The sequence below is a fragment of the Rhamphochromis longiceps genome, linkage group LG6, assembly GCF_057381845.1.
Source record: "Rhamphochromis longiceps isolate RC_006_pf linkage group LG6, R_longiceps_female_GT1.1, whole genome shotgun sequence".
In the NCBI taxonomy this organism is placed as follows: Eukaryota; Metazoa; Chordata; class Actinopteri; order Cichliformes; family Cichlidae; genus Rhamphochromis; species Rhamphochromis longiceps.
In genome coordinates, this window is record NC_140562.1 from 45,778,317 (window position 1) to 45,803,718 (window position 25,402).

The 25,402-nt window shown below is 43.7% G+C and overlaps 1 protein-coding gene across 1 annotated transcript; it reads right to left on the reverse strand.

Moving 5' to 3' along the window:
* Positions 1-8,056: 8,056 nt before the first annotated feature.
* On the reverse strand, positions 8,057-23,927 carry LOC146668908 (NLR family CARD domain-containing protein 3-like). Its single transcript, XM_085408250.1, has 8 exons — positions 23,685-23,927; positions 20,580-20,865; positions 18,842-18,844; positions 15,693-17,526; positions 13,114-13,287; positions 10,533-10,706; positions 10,301-10,347; positions 8,057-8,730 (listed from the first exon to the last, which is right to left on the reverse strand). The coding sequence occupies exons 2-8, from the start codon at positions 20,851-20,853 to the stop codon at positions 8,156-8,158; spliced, it is 3,081 nt and encodes a 1,026-aa protein (XP_085264376.1). The 5' UTR covers positions 20,854-20,865; positions 23,685-23,927; the 3' UTR covers positions 8,057-8,155.
* Between the last annotated feature and the right edge of the window lie 1,475 nt (positions 23,928-25,402).

Here is a 25,402-nt window from a genome sequence, read left to right on the forward strand (position 1 = left end):
GTTTTAGATGTGTCCTCGAACCAACACAGCTGATTTAAATGGCTAAATTAGCTCCTCAACATGTCCTGAAGTTCTCCAGAGGCCTGGTAACGAACTAATCATGTGATTCAGGTGTGTTGACCCAGGGTGAGATCTAAAACCTGCAGAACACCGGCCCTCGTGGACTGAGATTGCCCACCCCTGCTTTAGACAGTGATTGAAACCAGAGTACAGACAGAACGCCCCCTGGTGTCAGACTACATTTTCTATTTGTATTTACTTCAGGGGTAACCCTAACACCTGGTGACCAAACCTGCTTTTTAAGAATATATATTTTAAACTTGTCAGATCCTTTTGGTGGTTAACCTTGAAGGTTTTGTATGAAAGCCAAAAGCAGCACATACGATCTGTAAAAAACAACAACAACAAAATCAATGTAAAGCTAGTTACTTTATCCTTATTAAACACATCGAGCTATGTCTACCATGATATGAATCTAAATATATTTTTCAAATAAATACAAGTTATTTTATATATAAAATTGTGTTTTTTGAGTTTTTCATTGAATAATAAAGATCTTAATGAAGTTCCTGTTGTTGAAGATAAACTGAACATTTAAATAGATTTTATTATATCTTAGAATTCAAAGAACAAAGACACATTTTGGGTGATAATCAGATTTTAGATAAAGTTCCATTAAAGACGATGTGCCAAGTTTTAGCTTGAATTTGAATATGTTCACATCCGTGTTGATTTGTCTTCATCTCTTTCTGAAAGTTTTTCCATCAGTTTGGTCCTAAGCAGTGAAACATAATCAGCTACTGAAGAGGAAACAGCTTTTTGTCCTGACACTCTTTACTGAGGAAGTGTGGCTGGTGAGCGACGATCATGCTTTTCTCCTTCAGCAGCTGCATCATCTGTTCCTGCTCGACCTGCTGATTTAGAAAGTGTCTCACCTGTTTCTTCACCAGAGCTACTTTAGTTAGTATTAAACCCGATTCTTTTATCCCCAGTACTGGACAGAGAAAACCCGACTCAGTGTGGTCAAAGCTCAAAGAATCATCTTTATTCTACATTTCCGGAAAAGGAGAGCTGCAGACACTAGCAAGCATCCACAGGTCTAAAGCATTACAAGCTGAATGGGCGTAATATAGTTCTGTTATACGTCACACATAGTCACACATAGTTTCGATCAAAACGACTCTGCCTAGTTTCACTTTTCTGTCTGCATCGCTTCCTGTTCTCTGCACAAAGCAGAGCTTCCTGTCTTAGACAGTACTCTGTGACCTTTCACACACCTTATAACTCAAAGTGGCGTTTTGTACACTGGCCTCTATAAAACAATATAAACAGAAAATAAGCACTATTTATTTCGTAACATTAGTTGACTCAATGAAACCATCCTCCTGCTCTCTGGTCGATTCTCAGAATGTTGTCATCCACCCACTTAAAGAAAACCCCAGCTTGACCTTTCTCTTCATGGGAATTACAGACCAATGTCAAAATTGTGATTTATTGCTAACATGTTAGAAAAGGTTGTAGCTATGCAGGTTACAGCTGTCCTGGATAAACACAGTGTACTTGACAAACCTCAGTCTGGTTTTCATGGAGCTCATTCTACTGAAACTGCACTTCTTGAAGCATCCAGTGACATTTAGTTGCAAAGCGTTGCAGGAGAGTGTTGGGTTCTGAGTGCAGTACAGACACAGGTCCTTGCACTCTTCTCTCAGCTATGGTGTGCCTAAAGGTCCTGTACTGGGGCCCTTATTGTTTCCATTATACCTTCTCCCACTACATTTTAATTAGCTTTAAGGGTATTTCTGTGAAGGTTTTCAGTCATCCAGGTCATCATGATCTAAGGAGCTTGGAAAGAAAAGCGTCTGGACTTCTTTAAGTTGCTTGAAGACGTTTAGCGTACACCCCCATATGGAAAAGAAATCGTAAAAACATATATGTGATTACTCATGAAAGTGGCCACTTTCTCATTACTTTCATATATTGTTTTAGTAAGTATCCAAAACATACAAGTTTCATTATATAATTTTTCAAGGGAGCTTATATCTGTTTTCACTCTTACAGTAAATGCTTTTCATACAAGTTTCACACAAGACAGATACAAACTTTATAAGATTTATATATATCTTTTCCATATGGGCCACATTGAACAGTGCAGCGAGGAATGCCCAGACCTCTACATTGGAGAGACCAAACAGCCACTTCACAAGCGCATGGCACAACACAGAAGAGCCACCTCCACAGGACAAGACTCAGCAGTCCATCTGCATCTAAAGGTCAAAGGTCACTCTTTGAGGATGCCAATGTTCACATTTTGGACAGAGAGGACAGATGGTTTGAAAGAGGAGTGAAAGAAGCATCTATGTCCACTGTGAGCGACCATCTTTGAACAGAGGCGGGGTTTACGACACCAACTCTCTGCCATCTATAATCCAGTTTTGAGATCCTCCCCAGACGCCTTAACGCCCACTCACATCCTGGGCCATCTGACCTCAGGACATCACATGATAAGGTGGGGCCAGGTTTCACAATGAGCTCACCCGAAACTCTGGCTGATTGGGACCCACGCCCAGTTTCACACCTTGGCTCAGGTGATTAGGTGGAGGATCATCAGGAGGTCTTCATAAAAAGGTGGATGGCTGAGCTGAGTGAAGCTGACCCCCCACCCACTTGAAACGTAAAGACAAATAGGCGGAGCGGTTAGTGCTACGTTTGTGCAGGTAAAATGAGCGTTTGTGCTGCTACGGTTTTTGAGATATTAAACATTATCTTATAGGTCTTTCAAAGGTCACCATCCCCCCAGAGTGCTCCAAAACGGGCCAAAATGGTCGACTTTTTCAGTGCTACGTTTGTGCAGGTTTGTGCAGGTACAATGAGCGTTTGTGCTGCTATGATATGAGATATTCTGTTATGGTGTTACTGCTGAAAAATGTCTTTTTCAAATGACCTTTTGCTTTGTGTGTTCACTTGTTCAATAAAGCTTTGTTAATAAACAACGACTCTTATTGTATTTAATCAGCTAAATTTGTAATGAGTGTAGTTTTTTTAACTTCAATTTCTTTACTTCAATCACTTTTCGTTCATAAAACCATGATGCAAATGCTTGAGGGTTTTTTTTAGAGTGGATTAAAAAAACTTTATTGAAAACTACATTTGAACATTTTACACTCCCGTGAACAGTTTTTGAGCAGCTGCGCGCTCCCGCGGACGGTAATCACTTTCTGCCCGACGATCACTTTCTAGCACAAAACTGGAGCTCAGGGGGAAAAACAATCGCATGAGTGCTGCTGTTTGACTGAGGAAGAACAAAGTAGTCATGGTAAGCCAATCACATGACCACTTTAAGATGACAAAGCAACAAGGTGATATATACCAGTTTATAAATTGTGTTGATAGGCCACGTAAGACCAGCAAGCACTCTCTGCTTATGAGCAAAAAAAAAAAAGTCAAAAATAAAACAACCATTTTGTGTTGGTGGAAAAATGCACCATGTCGACCAATCAAAAAGGTTATATGGCAACATGACATTTGGTTGTTTAGGAAGAGGGAGAAGTTTTAGGAGTGACGGCGAGAGAGAAAGAGAGCGAGAGCTGTCACAATGTGGCTGTGTGCAGCCAGGATGAGGCAGGAATGAAATCAAAATTCACAGCTTTATTGCTGGAGAGCAAAACCATACAAACTAAACTGGGAAACTATAAACTAGTACACAGAGAAACACACGGCCATGAATGAGCAGTGTTGGGGAGTAACGGAATACATGTACCGCCGTTACGTATTTAGAATACAAAATATGAGTAACTGTATTCCGTTACAGTTACCGTTTAAAAAGGTGGTATTCAGAATACAGTTACTTTGTTGAAATAAATGGATTACACTGCGGTACTTTCCTGTTTCATATTGTCGCGGGTCAGGACTGTTTGGGTTTTGTTTGACAGCTACGTGCTGTTGTTCCAGGCGGCAGCGTTACGGTTGCCATGGTTACAGGGCGACGCTCTCTCTCTCTCTGCGACTGTGTGTTTCCTGGGTGAGAGAGCGCCTTTTCGTTGTTGTTGTTGTTGTGCTAAGCTAACAGGCAGAATGCTACAAGCATAGCTCTAAAGAATGTAGCATCATGTTCAGTGTAGTCCGTGCTGCAGAGAGAATGGACTGCCATACACGTTATGGGTCTGTGAGCGCGAGGAGGGAGAAAAAGGTACGAGCTGTCGTCGAGGAAAAACGGGAGCTGGAAGCATGTAAATATAATAATAACCACTGCAGCCAAGAAGAGAGCCTGACGAGCCCAGTTGTAAGTAAGCTATTAAGACTCGACTGTACACCGTGTTCGTGTTTTCCTCCGAAAACAACAAGTTCTGTTAGAGCAGCCTTTCAACGCCTCTCTCTGTCTGTCGCAAGAAAAGTTGACCCAGACAACAAAGTAGAGCTATTTTTCGGCTACCAGCCGACAGGGACCCCGCCGTATTATGCTGGGCAGACACTGTGCGATTTTTTCAGTCGCGCGATTCAGCTCCTGCTCAAACTGCACGATTGACTCGCAGGGGTTAGAAGTTCATAGGTCACGATGTACTCTCACACTATACGGCCCGATGCTCTGATGCGACCTGAGTGCTCACACTGTGCGTCCATAAAAATGAAGGTTATAACAGAAATTCTGTCGCTCGCTCTCCCTCTCCGTCTTTCACTCACACAGACACACCACCACCATCAACTTTGCTAAATTGCTAATGAAAAACATTGATCAGGCAGCTGTGATTGAGCAGCAGTGTCGATCCAACTATTTTCACGGTTGTTGTGGTCGTGATAATTTTGTGAGGCCACATCGAAAGGGCTCGGATGGTTCTACAGGTTGTGCCTCCATCGCTTGTGTCCAGATCACACGCTGCACTGCCGTGCTACGCCGTCTTTTTCGCTGACATTTGTGTTTGCGCGTGCGCAGTGTGGCAAACTGCGGTGACACCCTCACGACCAAGCGATTGATGATCGGGAGCTGGTCGTGAGGTGTCAATCGCTTCTCGTTACCCCACGTATACTACACGATGCACGACGCACGATGAAGACCAAAATCGGGCCGATCGCCAAAACGATCGCACGACTCAAAAATCGGCTCAAAATGGGCCAAAAATCGCACAGTGTGAGCCCAGCATTAGTCAGAGGTCCCTTTACTACAGTTCAGAGTCGCGGACCTTCAGTAATAGTAATAAATCACACAGCAATAGTACATTCACGTTGTTGTAAAAAGCATGATAATATTGTAGCGGGTCAGGGCTGTTCGGGGTTCTGCTTGTACAGTTATGTTTTGTGTATGTTGCCATGGTGACGGGTGACGCCCTCTCGCTGCGACGGTGTGTCCTTCCGGGGTCAGAGGGCGCCCTATGTGTGTTGTGGTTGCCGCGCTGAGCAGTTAGCTAGTGGCAGTGTGTTCTTCTGCAAATGTAATAAACGGCTGTGCTCCCTGGCTAGCTCAAGGGAAGCAAGACCAAACGATACCTCCGTCTCCTCCTTGTCTGAACTCGCCACAATATATTAAGTAATCCAAAGTATTCAGAATACGTTACTGTCATTGAGTAACGTAACGGAATAGGTTACAGAATACATTTTGGGGCATGTATTCTGTATTCTGTAATGGAATACATTTTAAAAGTAACCTTCCCAACACTGTGAATGAGGGAGATGCGGACATAAATACGCAGAAGGATAACGAGGGACGTGGGAGCACACAGGGAACACAGCTGATACAGATAATCATAACGAGACAGGGCAGGAGCAAACACGTACACTGATGGGAGACTATCAAAGTAACACAGGAAGTACACAGACCCAGGGCTGGACTGGGACAAAAAATCGGCCCGGGCATTTTGACTAGAGACTGGCCCACCAAAAATGTGACGTCATTCAGGGGTAAAACCGCAAAGGATTCTGGGAACTTGTGGCAAGAGGTACTAGCGCATGCAGGCTTTCAATTGAACTCAGTCACACAGCGATAAAAAGAAACACAAAAAATGGCAACAAGCTGTTGTATTCTTAACTGCAATAGCCGGTATTTGCCAAAAACAGATTGCTCGTATTTAAATTGCTATGAGTAACTTGTTGGGCTATAATATGTGAAACATATGTCAAATGCATCCCTGATGGATGACATAAAGTCATCTCTCCATCTCTCTCTGCTGCTCTTCTGTCTCCTCTGTCACAGACTTCTCCACTTTAGATGATAAATCAGCCTGGTGCAACATGTAAGGATTGGCACAATTTGTTAAGATTTTGAGGAGTTTGAGAAACTAACCTTAAGCATAAAATAAAATTTACTATCAGTAACTTCATAGCACCCGCCCAGCAGTATTTAAACTCCGTCATGCTAGCTAGTAGCAGTACCAGTTATTCTAAGCGACTGTAAAAAGTCAGCACAACGAAAACAAACTCCAACTAAACTTGGTTTATATCTGACACAGAGAGACTGCAGGTCATAACTTCTTACCTGAAGTTCAGTTCCTCTGCCACTATGACCGGTGGCCGCCTCGGGTCTCTCCTCCTCTTGCCTCCCCTTTCCCTTATCCACCTGCTGGCCTCCACCACTTGCTGATGTTGCTAAATCTGTGGAAGCTATGCCATAGCTACCGCCAAACAATTCAGTTATTTTTACACATCTGGCAGCGTCTGCCTGAAGGGCTCGTTTCTTTTTGGCCCTAATTTTTTCTGCACCTCCTTTCCTTTTTTTGTTCTCCATTTTCTTTAGTTCCTCTATAAGATTGCTAAACAAGGGGGAGGGTGCATCCGACCTCCTCGGCTGTAATTGGTCCAGCCCAGAGTCGATCATGACCAATTGGCCAATCCAACACCTTTCATTATTTATACCCTTCCAAAAAAAAAAAAAATCGATCGGCCCATAAAAACAAAAAATCGCCAGCAGCCCACCGGGCAAATGCCCGGTATGCCCGATGGCCAGTCCAGCTATGCACAGACCGGAGGGGGAGAGAACAGACAGGCATGGAATAAAACACAAGGAGGGAAAACAAGGCATAAGAACTCACAGATACACTGAGTGAGACACGGGGTAAAGACACGAAGGGAAACCTAATAAACGACATCTAAACAGAATAACCTAGGGACCTTTAGAATAAACAGTGGACCTAAAACATAATACGTCAAATGACAAAAATACAGGAAAACACAAAGCACCGGGTAGAAGTCCCGGGACCATGACAAGAGCAAGTTTTGAGATGTGATATATATATATATATATATATATATATATATATATATATATATATATATATATATATATATATATATATGCTGTTCCTAGAGTATTTAAAAGTAGAATGGGAGGCAGAGCCTTCAGTTTTCAGGCCCCTCTTCTGTGGAACCAGCTTCCAGTTTGAATTCGGGAGACAGACATCATCTCTACTTTCAAGATTAGGCTTCAAACTGCAATAGCCCTATCATTGGTTATTGTTAATCTCTGGCTCTCTTCCACAGCATGTCTTTGTCCTGTCTTCCTTCCCTCACCGCAACTGGTCGAAGCAGGTGGTCGTCAAACCTGGTTCTGCTGGAGGATTCTCACTGTTAAGAGGAAAATTTTCTTTCCCACTGTTTCCAAAGTGCTTACTCATATGATAGTTGGGTTTTTCTCTGTATGTATTATTGAAGGGTCTACCTTACAATATAAAACACCTTGAGGCAACTCGTTTGATTTGGTGCTATATAAATAAAATTGAAATAAACTGAACAAAATGTTGTAGAGAAGAAAACATTGGAGCAATGATCATTTTATTGCTGAATCACACAGGAAATGAAATTTATTGTCAACAAATTCTGTCACTGGTTGTAAAATGAATGGAAACAGATAAATATGATACAAAGCATTTGCATTGTGGTAATATAGACCTATGCAAAGGACATAAGCTAGAGAACAGATTACTTTGTAAAACTCACTTCAAGCTTCCTGCCTCCATACAACCATCTTTAGTACAACTAACATTGTAGAAATTATTCCTTTTCCATTTGTTAATAATGGTCAGTCTAAAGTGTTACTCACAGTCAATGTGTGGAATCTTCTGGTCTAAAGTAAAATTATTGGTGAGGTTTGGAAAAAGATTTTTTAAAGGATTTTTTAATGTAAAGTATTTGCCTGAATAAATCTGTGTCATTGTTTCTGCAAGTCTTCGTCCTAAAGTGAACACAGAGACACAGAGGAAGATCTAAATAGCCTAAATCCAGGATAAAGAGTCTCAGTGAATGTGGTGCTGAAGGTGTGGAGATGGATCAAGGAGTTTGAGGAGACTCTGTAGAAGGACAGAGTCCCAGCAGGACAGTCTACATACACTGCTACTCTGTTTGAGGTGGAGGAGGTGGATGAGGTGGAGGAGGCGGAAGAGGAGACGAAGGAGGAGGAAGAGGTAGAGAGGTCTGTTCTAGTGTTATTGTGCCAAGCAAAGTAACCATCTTCAGAGCATCTCAGACTCCACGACTGATTATTCCATCCAAACCAGCAGCCTTTGCTGGCTCCTGTCCTTCTGATTCCTCTGTAACTCACTGCTATGTAAACCCAACCTTCCCACTCAACCTCCCAGTAACAGCGACCAGTCAGCCCATTTCTACACAGAATCTGTTTCCAGTCATCAAACCTCTCTGGGTGATCAGGATATGGCTGCTCATCATCCACAAATGCCACTTTAGTGTTGTTGTCGAACAAGATGAGGTTTCTGTTTGCTGTGTTTGGGTCCAGTGTGAGTTCACAGGAATCTAAGAGAGAGAAGAATCCTTTATTATTTGACACGGTGCTATCAGTGCTCCATCTATAAAACCACAATTTTACCTGATATAAATTTGGCAACAATAAAGTTTGGCTATTTGCTTTTGTCCAGTACTCTGTAGAAATACTGACTTGATCACTTCTACATTCATATATTTCTTGATGCATGTTCAATCATCCAGGTACGTAAATCCCAAAAAGTTGATTCTGTTCATCTGGACGTTTTCAGTGGGAGAAACTTTCGTCATCATCCAGGTGATTTCTTCAGTGTCAGCTGGCTGCAGGTTTCCCCAATCATATAAATAGTACATTTACTGAAACTATCAACAACCACTGATCAATGTCCATGAGAGTTGGGGGATGGCTGCAATCACAGCATTGTAAGATGGTGAAAGACAAGGGAAAGACCATCTCTGAATCGAGGAGGGGGCCTAAGGATACATCTTTTACCATCATACAATGCTGTGATTGCAGTCTTTGATCAATGGTCATGACAATCATCGAGCTAGTGGGTAACAGACGTCTCCGAAAACGTCGGAGCGCTTTTGAAAATATGCGGTGTCCTGATAAACTGAGCAGATATTTGAGGTTTACACAGCTACATTCTCGCCTGAAAATATGTTAAACGTTTATTTTGTGACCCAGAAAGAATAATAAGAGTAATATTAAAACTAACTAGCTGCCGCCATTGTTGGAAACTGAGCTGGGCTGCGCTATGAATTCTGGGACACAGCTTCTTCTTCTTCGGGGTTTAACGGCAGCTGGCATCCTTGTACATGCAGTGCTGCCATCTTCTGTTTCAGTCCGTTATTACACTCTTAAATCCTGCTACTTATTCCTGCGTCTTTTGTGATCTTACAAAGCTTCAAACGACGCGTCGACTATTAATGATTTTGATAGTCGACGTAATCGTGACTAGTCGACTAATCGTGGCAGCCCTACTGCACATAAGATAACAAATAATAATAGGGTAAAACAGACAATATAAAACAGGCAGAAATTCAACCAAAAACAGTTTTGAAAAGGTGAGTTTTGAGTTGTTTTAAAAACAGCTACTGAGTCCACAGTTCTTGATGTATGAGGGAGAGAGTTCCACAGTCTCGGGGCCACAGTGGCAAAAGCTCTATCACCCTAAGTTCTCATCTTAGTCTGTTTTATAGCAAGTAAGCCCTGATCAGATGACCTCCGGGACCTGCTGGGGACATCGGGCTGTAGCAGATCGGAGATGTAGGCTGGTGCCAGTCCATGCAAGGCTCTAAATGTCAAGACCAGGATCTTAAAATGTACTCTAAATTCAACAGGAAGCCAGTGTAGCTGAAATAGCAATGGTGTCACATGTGAAGCCGGACTGAAACTTATCACAAATGTTATGTTTGTCCAGAGCCGCTATAAGTTGCTTAGCCGCAACCTTTTCTAGAAGCTTAGCAATTAACGGTAATTTAGAGATAGGTCTGTAGCTGCTGGAAACAGAGGCGTCTAGCTGAGGGTTTTTTAAAGTGGGAGAATAGCAGCATTTTTAAAATAAACCGGAACTATACCAGATGCAGTAAACACACTCACACTTTCTCAGGCCAGGTTTTAGTCTCTGCTGCCCACCATGTTCCAGCCTTGGAGAGGAAGAAAAAGGAAGAAAAAAATTCTTTCCACTTACACGTCTGCCATTATTAACAGAAGGAAATGTACATCTAGATTTTTTTAGTTTGCGTTGCAACTAGAACATACTCTGAAACACTTCCCCTGTTTGTCAATACGCCACAGAAACTGTTTCTGTGCTCATGTCTTCTCTTCATACCTGAGAGTGTCTAGTCTCCAGTCTGAGTCCTCCACTCCAGCGGAGAACAGCTTTACTGATGAGTCGTCCAGAACATTGTAGCTCAGGTCCAGTTCTTGCAAATGGAAGTGGTTGGATTTTAGAGCTGAAGCTAAATAAGTACAGCCTTCCTCTGTGACGATACAGCCGGACAGCCTGGGTCAAATAGCACATAGAACGATAGACAACAAATAGCCAAAACACTTAAAAATGACTTGCTTTGGTCTGCCATTGTTTTACACTGTTTTATGCTGTATGCTGAAATTAGCTCATTGCTAACATTTTTAATATATCAAATTACCATTTATTATTGAGACTGATATTGATTTAATCGAAAACACATGTTAGGGCATGTTAGCAAACACAAGTAAATTTCTGCAATGGCTTGCCACATCAATCCCTATACAACCGTTGCAAGAGCTTGGTTCGCATTGCTGGCAATAAGTCGGACTCGTTCCCGGTGGGTGATGGGCTCCGCCAGGGCTGCCCTTTGTCTCCGGTTCTGTTCATAATTTTTATGGACAGGATTTCTAGGTGCAGCCAAGTGGCGGAGGGCTTTCGCTTTGGTGGCCTCAGAATCTCATCTCTGATTTTTGCAGATGATGTGGTTCTGTTGGCTTCATCGGGTGAGGGCCTCCAGCTCGCACTGGAACGGTTCGCAGCCGAGTGTGAAGCAGCGGGAATGAGGATCAGCACCTCCAAATCTGAGGCCATGGTTCTCAGCCGGAAAAGGGTGGAGTGCCCACTCCGGGTCGGGGATGAGTTCCTGCCCCAAGTGGAGGAGTTGAAGTATCTCGGGGTCTTGTTCGCGAGTGATGGGAGAAGGGAGCCGGAGATCGACAGACGGATTGGGGCTGCAGCTGCAGTAATGCGAACGCTGCACCGGTCCGTCGGGGTGAAGAGGGAGCTGAGTGTAAAAGCGAAGCTCTCAATTTACCGGTCGATCTACGTCCCTACCCTCACCTATGGCCACGAGCTGTGGGTAGTGACCGAAAGAACGAGATCGCGGATACAAGCGGCAGAAATGAGCTTCCTCCGAAGGGTGGCTGGCCTCTCCCTTAGAGATAGGGTGAGAAGTTCGGCCATCCGGGAGGGGCTCAGAGTAGAGCAGCTGCTGCTCCACATCGAAAGGAGCCAGCTGAGGTGGTTCGGGCATCTGACAAGGATGCCCCCTGGGCGCCTCCTGGGTGAGGTGTTCCAGGCATGTCCCACCGGGAGGAGGCCCCGGGGCAGACCCAGGACACGCTGGAGAGATTATATCTCTCAGCTGGCCTGGGAACGCCTTGGTATTCCCCCGGATAAGCTGGAGGAGGTGGCTGGGGAGAGGGAGGTCTGGGCCTCTCTGCTTAGGCTGCTGCCCCCGCGACCCGGCCTCGGATAAAGCGGATGAAGATGGATGGATGGATGGATGGATGGCTTGCCACATCGAGCAAAACAGCAAGGAAAAGGGTGCTCAACCAAAGCCAGAGAGAAGTGTAGTATGCTAGTATTACTTTAGTATGCTTTTATGTGGACTTGTTTACTTAAAAAACAAACAACAACAAAAAAAAAACAAAGAAAAAAACCAGTCTGTAATAATGAGGTGCTCAACTGAATCAAAATTCTTGTTATTTTAAGATACAGTCTTACATCATATAAGAATTATCATTAAAGAGACATTAATTGCTATTAGTGTAGGGTATTTACTAGGGCTGCACGATTAATCGTTAGAAAATCGCGATCTCGATTCATACTTATGTGCGATCTCATTTCCAAATGACAACGATTTAAAAAAAAAAAAAGACGACGACGGTTGTACCGCATTTTGATCCGGGACGTAATCTGCATGAAAACAAGCGCTCACTCTTCCTGCTCAACAAATGACAAGGGCGGAGCCTTATACCACGTGATACAGAAGCTGTGCCGTGTGATGCTAAAATTAGCAGGAAAAAACAACAGAGAGCACGTCAGGGATGACGAGAAAGTGACAGGAGAAAATCCGTCCCGGTCAACCACCCAAACATCAATAACGGGAACCTTATACAGCACCTCCCCTGTCGACCTCCCGCAGGCACAAAGAAATTACGGAGGCTATCACTTATCACCTGACCAAAGATATGGCTCCCATCAACACTGTGCAAAACGAGGGATTTAGGAAAATGATCAACACCCTAGACAAACGCTACAAAGTGCCGTCCCGCAACTACTTTTCTATCGTTGCACTACCTGCTCTATACACGCAGCGTCGAGCAACGGTGGAGACGGAATTTCAAGCAGTACAACATTTTACGGCAACAACAAAACGTGAGACATTTGTTATTTTTATGTTTATTTATTGTTTTTATGTTCAGTCTCAACTGTTACGAAGTTGATGTGCAGTTAATAAGTGCAATAAATATTTATACTGGAAAAGAAAATCGTGAGGGAATCGTGATCTCAATTCTAAGCCAAAAAATCGTGATTCTCATTTTATGCAAAATCGTGCAGCCCTAGTATTTACCTTTTAGTTTAAAGAATGGTCAAGTGTTTTTATTATAGAAATAAAATTGAATTAACTGTATGTAAAGCAACATTTAATACAGACCTGAGAATTTCCAGTCTACACTGTAGACTTGCCAGTCCGGCAGAAAGGAGTTTAACTCCTGAATCTTCTAGGTCATTGTTACTCAGGTCCAACTCTCTCAGATTAGATGACGGTGAGCTGACAACTGAGGACAGAGCTTCACAGCTTCTTTTTGACAGATTACAGCCACTCAACCTGGAGGAGAGTTAGTGATAAATTGACCTGTACATCAAATACAATCAGATCCATATTGTCTGGAAAGAAGTTTTGTGGCCCAGTGATATCTGTTCCCTAATTTTTCCCAGCAGATAAAAGGTTAATTCCAAGTGTTAAACTTGTATTTGGCACCTATTCATTAGAAGTATCAATATTCAATATTTATGCTCTAAAATATAAAACTTTAGATTTAACTGTTGTACTTTATTTTTAGCATGACTGCATGCTGGTTTGTTGAACCATTTCATGATTGTTTAATTTCAATACAAAACTATAAACAAAGCCTTTGATGAATAGACTCCTAAATGAATTGCAGCCTGGCCGGGCTCAGCCCAAAGCAGGGGCATTGGCCCACCCTCTGTAGGCCCACCACCGACAGGAGGCACCAGAGGGGTTGGGTGAAATGTGTACTGGGCGGCAGCCAGGCATACTGATCCTCGGCTACCAAGACTAGCGTTACCCCTCTGATGGTAAAGGAGCCTATGCTAGGTTGAGAGGTACCGGCAAGATATAGTCGGGCTCACCTCAAAACACAGCTTGAGCTCCAGAACCCGTCTCCTGGAGAGGGACTGGACTCTCTCTCAGTCTGGTGTTACCCTTGGTGAGAGGCGGTAGGCTGGGGTGGGTATCTCAGTATCCCCTCGACTTGCACCTGTATGTTGGAGTTTTTCCCAGTGGACGAGAGGATTTGTTATTCGTCTGTACTTATTCACCAAAAGACAGTTTTGAGTACCCAGCCTTCTTGGAGTGGGTGGGGTGCTTGAGGGTGCTCTACCTGGGGACTCTGTCATCTCATTAGGAAATTTCCCCACTCATATGGGCAACAACAGTGAGACCGAATGGTGCTGTGTTATTGGACTGCGTAAACCACAGTTTCGCAATAACACCATGTTTAAACCTAAGGGTGTCCAGAAGTACTCGTGGCACCAGGATACCATAGGCCACAGGTCAATGATCAATTTTGTAATTGTATCATCAGGTCTATGGCCATACGTTCTGGATCCTTGGGTAAAGAGAGGTGCTGAGCTCTGCTGAAGCACCTAAACATATAGTAAGGGTGCACTGGGAATGCCTAGAAGAGGCCCCTGTCCACAAGATCTTCAATTCCCACTTCTGGCAGAGATTTGGTAGCTTTTTGAGGGAGACTGGGGACATTGAGTCTTAATGGACCATGTTCAGCACCTCCATTGCTGAATCTGCTGCACTGAGCTGCGGTTGCAAGGTGATTAGTGCCTGTCAAGGTGGTGACCCCCAAACCTGATGGTGGACAAGGGATGGTAGTGAAGGGAACCCCGGCTGAAGGAGTCCTATCGGGCTTGATTAGCCTGTGGGAATTTGGAGGCAGTCAGTAGGTACCGAGAGGATAGGTACCGAGAACATGACTCTGGCACTGGCTGAAATAAAACCTCAGAGGAGATTTTATAAGCCATCGAAAAAGCCTTTTCGATTGCCTCGAAATTCTGTCAAGCCATCGGGGGGCTCAGGAGGGGACAGCGGTGCACTACCTGATCTGTGTATAATACAAGTGGAGTGCTGCTGACTTCGTCTAAGTGGGCGACTGTGGTTCAGGGGGTTGGGAAGCTCATCTTGTAACAGGAAGGTTGCCGGTTCAATCCCCAGTGGGAGAAGGCTTCCACTTGGGCAGCCTCAGAATCTCATCTCTGATAATGTGGTTCTGTTGGCTTCATCAAGTGGTGGCTTATGGCTTGCAAGTTTGAGCCCATGGTCCTCAGCAGGAAAAGGGTAGAGAGCCCATTACAGATCAGGGAAAAGTTACTGCCCCAAGTAGAGGAATTTAAGTATCTTGAGTCTTAATAAAGAATGAGCCGCAGATTGACAGACGGATTGGTGCTGCGGCTGCAGTGATGTAGACACTGTATTGGTCTACTGTGGTGAAGAGAGAGCTAAGAGTAAAAGCGAAGCTCTTGAATTACCGGTCAGGGTTCAGGGATCTGACAAGTATGCCTCCTGGGTGAGGTGTTCTAGGCATTTCCCACCAGCATGAGACCCCAGGGCAGGCCGAGGACATGCTGAAGAGATTATATCTCTCGGCTGGCCAGAGAATGCCTTTGTGCTCCCCTTGACAAGCTGGAGGAGGTGGTTGGGGAGAGGGAGGTCTGGGCTTGTCTGCTTAGGCTGTTGCCCCCTGCATCCCGGCCCTGGATAAGTGGAAAAATATGGTATATTCAAACTGAAATCCTAAAACAGGACACCAAGTGCCTCAAAGGTAAAATTCTTGGGTTTCTGCATCTGTACATGTTAAGCATGAGGTAAGCTAAATCTAACACTACCCAAAATGGTTTGGTAGTTACACCTACTGTAGGATCATAGAGTTTGGAGTTCCAATTATTTTTCAATATAATCTTTTGTATCTGTGCACCTACAGAACTTTTTTGGAGGCTTTCACCACTGGAAGTAACCTGAGAAGAGCTTCCTCTGAAGGAGAGTATTTCTTCAGGTCAAACACATCTAGATCTTCTTCTGATGATAGTAAGATGAAGCCCAGAGCTGACCACTGAGCTGGAGTGAGTATATCTGTGGACAGACGTCCAGAACTCAGATACTGTTGGATCTCCTCCACTAGAGAACAGTCCTTCAGTTCGTTCAAACAGTGGAACAGATTAATGCTCCTCTCTGCAGACACATTCTCACTGATTTTCTTCTTGATGTATTGGACTGTTTTCTGAGTGGTCTCTGAACTACTGTCTATTTTCATTAGCAGGTCCTGTAGTTTATCCTGATTGGTCTGCAGTGAAAGACCCAAGAGGAAGCGAAGGAATAAGTCCAGATGTCCGTTTGGACTCTGTAAGGCCCTGTCAATGGAAATCCTGTGGATCTTCTTTGAAGATGTTTTACTTAAAAGCAGTTGAAGATTGCGCATTGAGGGCTGTGGTAAAGGCATCACATTTATGTTACTGTTATTAAGCGACATCCTCACATAAAGAGCAGCCAGAAACTCCTGAACGCTCAAATGGACGAAGCTGAACATCTTGTCTTTCCCTTTCCTTCCTCGATCTTCTTTGAAGATCTCTGTGAACACTCCTGAGCACACCGAGGCTTCGCTGAAATCAATGCCGCTCTGTCTCAGATCCTTCTCATAGAAGATCAGGTTGCCCTTTTCCAGCTGCTCAAAGGCCAGTTTTGCTAATGACTTAATGTATTGAATGCTCTTTTCTGGGCCATACTTTTCTTTTGTCCGATCAATCTGAAACACCAGGAACTCTGCGTACATCTCAGTCAGAGTCTTGGGCAGCTCTCCTCCCTCTCTGGTTTTCAACACATCCTCCAGAACTGTTGCAGTGATCCAGCAGAAGACTGGGATGTGGCACATGATGTGGAGGCTTCGTGATGTCACGATATGGGAGATGAGTTTGTCAGCCTCCTCCTTACCTTTGAATCTCTTCCTGAAGTACTCCTCTTTCTGTGGGTCTGTGAACCCCCTGACCTCTGTTGTACTGCTGATAAACTCTCGAGGGATCTGATTGGCCGCTGCAGGCCGTGTGGTTACCCAGATGCGAGCAGAGCGTAGCAGTTTCCCATTGATGAGTTTCCTCAGCAGGACATCTGTTTTAGCTGCCTTTGTTACATCGACAGAGCGAATGTCTTCAGAATGAAGGTCGAGATGAAGGCGGCTCTCATCCAGCCCATCAAACACAAACAGAAGTTTGAATTTACTCTTGTCATAGTTGGTGATTCCTGATGACTGAACATCTGTAAAGATGTAATTAAGAGCCTCCTGTGGGATGCCTACAGTTTCTGGGATGCATTCATGAATGAGCTCTGCCAAACTGAACTTTTCTCCCTTCAGAGGATTCAGCTGACGGAAGGTGAAGGGGAAAATCAGATGCACATCTTGATTGGATCTTTGTTCAGCCCAGTCCAAAACAAACTTGTGAACAAGGAAAGTTTTTCCAATTCCTGCGATTCCATTGGTCATCACTGTTTTGATGGGTCTGTATTTTCCAGAGGGATGTTTAAACATGTCTGTGGGTCTAATAGGTTTCTCTGGCTCTGCTGGCTTCCATGCCTTTTCAATCTGCCAAACCTCATGCTGTGTGTTGATATGTACATCATACCCAGCTGTGATGTACAGCTCTGTGTAGATATCTGCCAGACACTGTTTATCTTCTGCCCAACCTTCTTGTGCGCACATAAACTTGTCCTGGAAGTTTGATTGAAGCATCTGTTGGTAAGATGCGATGGGGTGAGGCTCTGGTACTGGAACCACCACATCTGTGTCAAATATGCAACATGGAAAGTGTAAGGTGTATATCCACCATTAAACAAATCTAGAAATTAAGTTATTTCAATCTTTCCTTGCACATAAAAAGTCTTCAATAATCAGGACCCATTATATCGCAAAGACCTTTCACTATTCCACTAGAGTACTTTGAGAAACAGGCTTACTTGTGGTTTCCAAAAGTACAATGGTGGCAGAGCTGCCAAGCCATTTTCCTACATAACTTGCTCCTACTTTGTGACAGCCTAATCTGAAAAGTAGAGAGGATAACACTGGAAGTAAATTCCAGATGTTCTACTTTGGTGTAGAAGGAAGAAAACTGGAATAGGTGTGTGGCGGGGTGTGGCCTGCGGTGCCGTGCAGAGGAGGCGGACACACCTGCACGGCATCCGCAATCACGCCCCGCCGAATTAAATATTGTACTGGGTCCTGTGGTTGGGTTGTTGGTGTTATGTTGAGCTGGAAGCGGGAGAGCTGCAGCTCTGAGTGCGAATGTACAGCAACCGTGTAGGGATTAATAAAAGCAGCAAAATGCCACTGGGTCTGCCGTGGTCGTTTACAAGGTGTAATCTTGAAGGAAGAGTATGTGAATAGTTTTGTGGAGGTAAAGAGAGGATCATGAGTTTGAAGCTGGAAATGGAAGGGGCTGTGTTGATTGTCAGTTTGTATGCCTCACAGGTTGGAGTTTAGAGGAGAAAGAGGAAGTCTGGTGAAACCTGGATGAAGTGGTGGATTTCATCTAAATGTGAAAGAGATCCTGCAAGGTGGTGTTAGGGGAGGTTTGGATGGTGGATGACGGATATCAAGAAGAGAAAGTGAGTGAAGGAGAAGCAAAGATGAAATGCTGAATGTTAAATAAAAAAAGAGTTGCAGAGTTCAGGAAGGGGTTGAGACAGAGAGAGGTGGCAAAGGCTTATGGTGAGCTACATGTGAGGTTGGACACTAAAGATGGAGAAAAGGAGTTGTACCCAATGGTAAGAGACAGACCAGGCTGGGAAGCGTGTGCAGCAGGTAAAGGTGATTAACCCTTTAAAGCCGGTCGGAGCGGACACGCTCCATTTTGCGTAACTATTTTTAAATCCCGTAGCTCTGCAACCACGTAAGCTAGCGCAATAATTTTTTTTGCATATGAAACCGGAGGAGTTGTACTTACATCTGATGCCATCAGTTTGTCCTCGGTCACAGTTTCCTTCCACATATAGCTTTGCAAAATTTCATAAAAAGCACTTGCAGCAACAAAAACATAATATTCCAGAAACACGCTTTGCCGATCCGATCAGCTGTTTGTAACACTTCCTACGTTGGAATAGACGTCAGCGCGAACTATCGCATGTCCGCCATGACCTGCCCGAAACCGGAAGTGACGTCATTTTGCGTAAATGTAGTTTTTTACCATCGTGGCCTTATGAGCCTATACTGGTGTTTTTAAAAGTTATGTTTGACTTTATGACTTTCTGTGTCGTTTCTGGGATGCTGAGGACTCATATTGCACTGCTGGAAATAGTTTATTTTGATGCATATGCTGTTTTTTTGCAAATTTGCATTATAATATTTATTTTCGTTTTTCCTGCAGTATATGAAAATTGGTGTATCTCAAAAATAAAATTATGAAGACAAAATAAATTTCCTTTGGTGGGAAACTAGTTTGTGCAACTTTTTTGTATTTACAGTTTTGAGGGATATGCCTCTTAAATTTCTCTAACTAGAAATATATGTTAAAAACCAAAAATGATTTTCAATTTTTTTGTAGTTTATTGCACTTTTTTGCAATTTATGTAATTACTATGCACTTAATGCAGACATATTATTACAATTTGGGCTGTAATGGTTGTATTGATGTATAGCAACTTGAAATGCTCCAAAAAATGGCTCCACAGCAAGTAAAAATATACTATAAGCTCTGGCGGACTTGGTTCTATGGTAGGTCTTAAAGGGTTAAGGATGGAAATGTACCTATGAGTAATACGACTGTGCAGGAAATATGGAAGGAGAACACTGGCAAATTTGTTAATAAAGAAAATGATAGACAAAGGAGGATCGATGGAGGGCAGTTAGTAAGCAGGATTAGTAAAGAAGACGAGTGGAGGTATGGAAATGTCTAGAAGAAAGGGCAGTGGACCTGTTAGCCACAGAGTTTAAAGCAGTCTTGCCTGAAGAGTGGAGAAGAAATGTGACAAAGCGCTCTACAGATGTGACGTTTGCTCTGAGAGCGTTGATGGAAAAGTTTAGACAAGCTCAGAAGGAGCTTCACTTTCTTTGTGGATCAGAGAAAGCAGGTGATTGGCTGCTGAGAAAGGAGCTGTGGTTCTGCACGAGGAAGTCAGGAGGGTCAGAGAAGTGTGTGGAGGTGGTGCAGGACATGTGAGGACAGAGGTGAGGTGTGTGGTAAGATTAACAGGTGGGTTCAAGGTGGGGGTGGGATTACATCAGGGATCAGCTCTCAGCTCCTTGTTTGCAGGTGGAGTAGAGCGTGGAGAGGTGGAGGTATGATCTGGAGAGCAGGGGGATGAAAATCAGTAGAAGTAATACAGGCATGTGTGGATGAGGGGGAGACTGGTGCAGAGGTCAACATGAAGGAGCAGAGGTAGTGAAGGTGGATGAGTTTAAGTACTTTGGGTCAACCACCCAAAGCAACAGAGTGCACAAGAGAGGTGAAGAGGACAGTCCAGGCAGGGTGGAGTGGGCGGAGACAGAAGTCAGGGGTGATTTATGACAGAAGCTAAAGAGTACACAATAAATACTAATTCTATGAGACGAAGATAAGAAAACAAGCTTCTTATGAAAAATGATTAATGTATGTTAGTCTATTTTGTTATTCGTCATAATGACAAACTCTACAAACCAGTAAAATAAAATAAAATCATGGCTACTTGCCTTCAGTCTGAGGAAATCCTCTCTTCTGTGAAGTCTCCCCACAGTTGCTGACGTCCGCTGACAGGCAGTGATTTTGAGTGTTAGACTGATTTAACCTGCACTCTGTGAAACGTTTTCAGACTGCAGTGACGTCATGTTTGGTTTTCTTGTAACTTACCTTCTCGTCCTGAGCTGCTGGCACACAGACTCTGCAGCAGGTCATTCCTGCTTATCCTCTCTAAAATCTTCTTAGCCACCTCCACAGCTCCAGGAAGCCTGTAGGTTTGCACCATCAGGTCGACAGTGTCCCACCTGTTTGTTGTCTCCAATCGACTCTTTTTGATGGTTGGGAAGCTTTGAAGGACGTCAGCTTGATGTAGGAGCCACTTGAATTTGTTAAACTCTTCATCTCCCAAATCCTCCAGAGTACTTAACAGGTCCTCTGACGTCATCCCTGATCCCTGCTAAAGGAGGAGAATATTCTCAGCAGGTATTTAACATATTTGTTGCTGGTTGAGAATAAACACGACGTCTCTGCCGTTGGTGTTCGAATAAACATTTTGAGTTTTAATTTTGGTGGTGTGGACTCATGGTTCTGTCTTTTGGATTTCACAGATGATTTTAGTTCGTGCTCAGTATTACTTAGATTTCCTAGTTCTTGGTTTCTGAAGTTCACTTTTGCTTAAAATAATATGCAATAAAACAGTTTATTTTATGTGTCTATAACGTATTCATCGGGTTTGCTTATACAGCCTTGAAATCCCTTCACAACTATGCACATGCACATGGGAGCGTGGAGTATTTGCCCTGAAGCGACAGGCACTTCAATCCCTGTCCTGCCACAGTGAGAGCTTGGCTTGCTCTGCTGGCAGTGAGTCGGTTCAGTTTTACTTATAATGCACCAAATTACAACAGCCTCAGTGTTTGCAATGTGAAGTTTGTCACACATTGTGTCTTCTAGCTAAAGGTAAAGCTGTTAAGTTTAACAGGGATGAGAGCCAACTGGCAACCTGTCCAGGGTGTACCCAGCCTCTCACCCTAAGACAGCTGGGATAGGCTCCAGACCCCCACAACCCTGAAAAGGATAAGCAGATGATGGATGGATGGATGGATGGATGGATGGATGGATGGATGGATGGATGGATGGATGGATGGATGGATGGATACTCAGATATTGACATACTTTCGCACGCTCTGTCAGCAAAAGCTGAAAATAAAAACTATAATGCAAAGTAGTCAATGTATAGCTTGTATTTACTGTCCCCTCTAAATAATTCAATGCACAGCCATTCATGCCTAAACTGCCATTTCCCTCCCTGGTGTCATGTGACTCGTTAGTGTTAAAAGTAGGGATGGGTACCGGTGTCCGGTGCCATGATGGCACCGGTTCTGACATAAACGGTAGTAACCAGACCGAAAAGCAGCGCACATTTCGGTGCTTTATTTCGGTGCTTTATTTCGGTGCTTTTTTTCCTGAGCTGTGATACACTTTAGATTCTAGCCAATCATTTTACATTTCCGAGGATAGTAGGTGGGTCCAGGTACGCATGTTCCTTTAGAGCAGAGCTACAGATTAAAAATGCCCAAGGCGAAGCGGTCAAAAGTCTGACTGTACTTCACAGCAAAAGATGCAAACTCAGCAGCAACAAGTGCTTTAAGCTGATACTGTAAAGTGTGCGTGTTAGTCCCCATAGGGAAATAGTTCCTCTGCATTTAACCCATTCACCCAGTGAAGCAGTGGGCAGCCACCAGTGCAGCGCCCGGGGAGCAGTGTGTAGGGACGGTACCTTGCTCAGGGGTACCTCAGGGTAGCCGTTCAGTGGAGTCGAACCCCCGACCTTCCGATCATGGGGCGACCACCCTACCTACTGAGCTATCCCTGCCCATACTGTGATACTGTCAAAGGAGGTAACACCTCTAATCCGATGAAACACCTGGCGACGCATAGCGTTTTTTTTAAAAGCCGAGAAATGCACCGTATTTGATAGCTTGCTGCGAGACCTCACACCGAGCACATCTACTGCGGGTGTGGTGCCTGTTATCGACCCGGAGTTAGCAACATCCCCCAAAAACCCGAAGAGGAGAGTCCTGGCCCCTAGCCCTGCCAGTGTAGCAGAAATGATGAGGATGATGATGCAGCAGCAGCCGTTCTTCTCTGCGTGAGTAGCTTAATGTTGTTTGTGTGTAATTTACGTTGAGTAGGCTAACCACGTTATTACATTAATGCATGTAAGGTGAACTAGCAAACATCATCATAGCTACATGCGGCTGTCTTCTTGTTTGATGGCAGATGCTCCCTTCACCCTGGCCAAAAAGGCTAAAATGACCAAAGAAAAAGTGGGAAACAGCTAAACATGAGAGGTTTTTGGACAAAGTTTGTTTTTTCCATTGTTTAAGCACTGCTTCCAGCCAAGAGTGATGCCATATATGCCCCATAGCTGCAGAAAAGGCTAACATTGTTATCTTTTTGCAAAAAACAGCTGAACATGAGAAGTTTTTGGACCAATTTTGTGTTCTCCATTCTTTACGTACCGGTTTGAGCACCGTTTAAGCACCTACACGTTTCAAAAGTACCGGTTTGGCACCGGTATCGGATAAAACCTAAACGATACCCATCCCTAGTTAAAAGGTCTCAGGTGCAAATGTGGAACAAGTGTGTTGAATTTGGTGTTATTGCTCTCTCATACTGGTCACTGGAAGTTTAACATGGCACATCATGGCAAAGAACACGTTGAGGATTTGAAAAAAAGAACTGATACTCTACATAAAGATGGCCGAGGCTATAAGAATGATGCCAACACGCTGAAACCAAGCTGCAGCATGATGGCCACACAGCAGTTTAACAGGACCTCGCCGTGGTCGACCAGAGAAGTTGACTGAACGTGCTCAGCATCATATCTGGAGGTTGCCTTTTTTCTTAGGTGTTCAGGTTTTTCAACCGCATTGCTTAACCCCGCTGTTTTACATGTTCACTTATTTTTTTTAAGTGCTGTCCATACAGAAAACATTGATTTGTAAACGATTAACTAACAACCTTGTAAACACAAAGTTCTTTATTTGGAGCACATTTCTACAAGAAAGATAAGTTCCTGAAAAAGTGCTTGAAGTGCTTTGGTACTCTTTGGCAATATTGTAGACAATGTTAAACTTCATCATCACATCGGCTCCTCTGATGACCTGCTTGCCGCTGAAAGGCAGCGGGCAGAGGGGACACTTGGGCAGTGCATTTATCGCAGCATGAAAAGATATAATATATTTACAGAAATGTGTGGGGTGTACTCACTTTTGTGAGATCCTGTATATATAATTGCACGGATCAGTGACTCCTAAACTAGGCGAGTGGCTCCAGCAGATCCCGGGAACAACATCGGAGATCTCTGTCCAGAAGAGCGCAGTCCTGGGAACAGCTAAGATACTGCGCAGGACCCTCAAGCTCCCAGGCCTCTGGTAGAGGACCTGAGCTTCTAGGATAGCGACCGCTCATAGGGGCGAGAGGGCAATGTTTTATACATGTTTTTATACATATACAAAGTGCAAAACTGAGTAGTGCAATATACATATGTGCATATTACCTGTCTGTAATTATTTGGACCTGAGTGGAGTTGAACAGGGTGTGAATGAAGTGCAGACTCTGTTTTAATTCAAGGGGATAAAAAAGTATTTGAACTGTTTGCTAATTACAGCTATTTTTATACACAGTATAATAATATGTAAATGTGTAGTCTGTTCTGCTCCTATGATAAGCTCATCCTGGAGCTCTTTGGTAGTAAAGACGTTTTTTCTTCTTTGTCATCACAAATATGAGCTTATATGAATTCAGAACACAAACCATCCAAACCACAAAACCTTCCTTTTCCAGTTCTCCCAGTGACACCCATTGCTATGTATGTCCTGCTCATTGCACTGATTTTATCTCAGTGTCAGATTGGTTAGATAAAACTTTCAGTGTTGTTCTGTCAAACAAAAAGAAACGTCTTTTAGACTTACGTGGACTGAAGCTTTCGTTGATGCTCCTGCAGCTGAATATTTCCGGGTTTTATGAGTTGAGCAGCAGAAGTGCGAAACAAAGGGTGCAGAAGTGCGAATACCAAATCAGGAAATGTACACATACACATTTCCTCCTCCTGCAGCCAATGAGCATGAAATATGGTCATACCTCTGCTACATACAAAATTGCATGGCCGTTACTACTACCACTACTGCAACAAACAGAAGTCACAAACCTCAAAGAGAACCTGCGAACACAAAGACAGGAAAGGTAGAAAACTGGGTGAACTGAAATTATATACAAACACTGAGCACACAAATCTCACATGAACAAAAATGAGCTCATCAGCCTTTGTTTTCTCCTCGGTTTTGTCACATTCAGATCATCTATTTGCAACTCTTTCAACATTCATGAAATGTTGATTTGATGATTGGTTGTCCTGCTCTTCAGCTTCAACATTCAAGATTCAAGATGTTTATTTTCATATACACCGCAAAACACAAGTGGTTACGCAGAGCAATGAAACTCTCACTTTGCCGGTTCCTCTCACACGACTAAATAAAAACTAACTAAAATAAAGAATAGACTTCACTCTGAGATAGAAAATAGTAAAGTAAAACAAGTGCATATGTAGCTTATGAGTGGGTGTAGTCAGAATATAAAGTGCAAGTAGTTACAACACTGTCACAGTGGGAATATATACAGAGTATGCAATATTAAAATGTTTATATTTATAAAGTTGTGTTATGTGTTACGGCCCTAGCAGGGCCTCCTCCTGAAGGTGCCTGTGTGGGCGTGTCCCACCACCTCTTCTGCCTGAGGTGCCGCCTTTCCCTTTTGTGCAGCTGACTCTCATCAGTAATTAAGGAGCTTTAAGCCCAGGGAAAGGTGAGCTCTGGGCCAGAGTGATCAACGAGTACCGCACCGAAGCGTGCAACGAGTGCAAGACCAATCACCCCAGCCAGAGACAACACGAGTGTCTGCGAGTCTTGGACGATGACTTTTACGCTGAA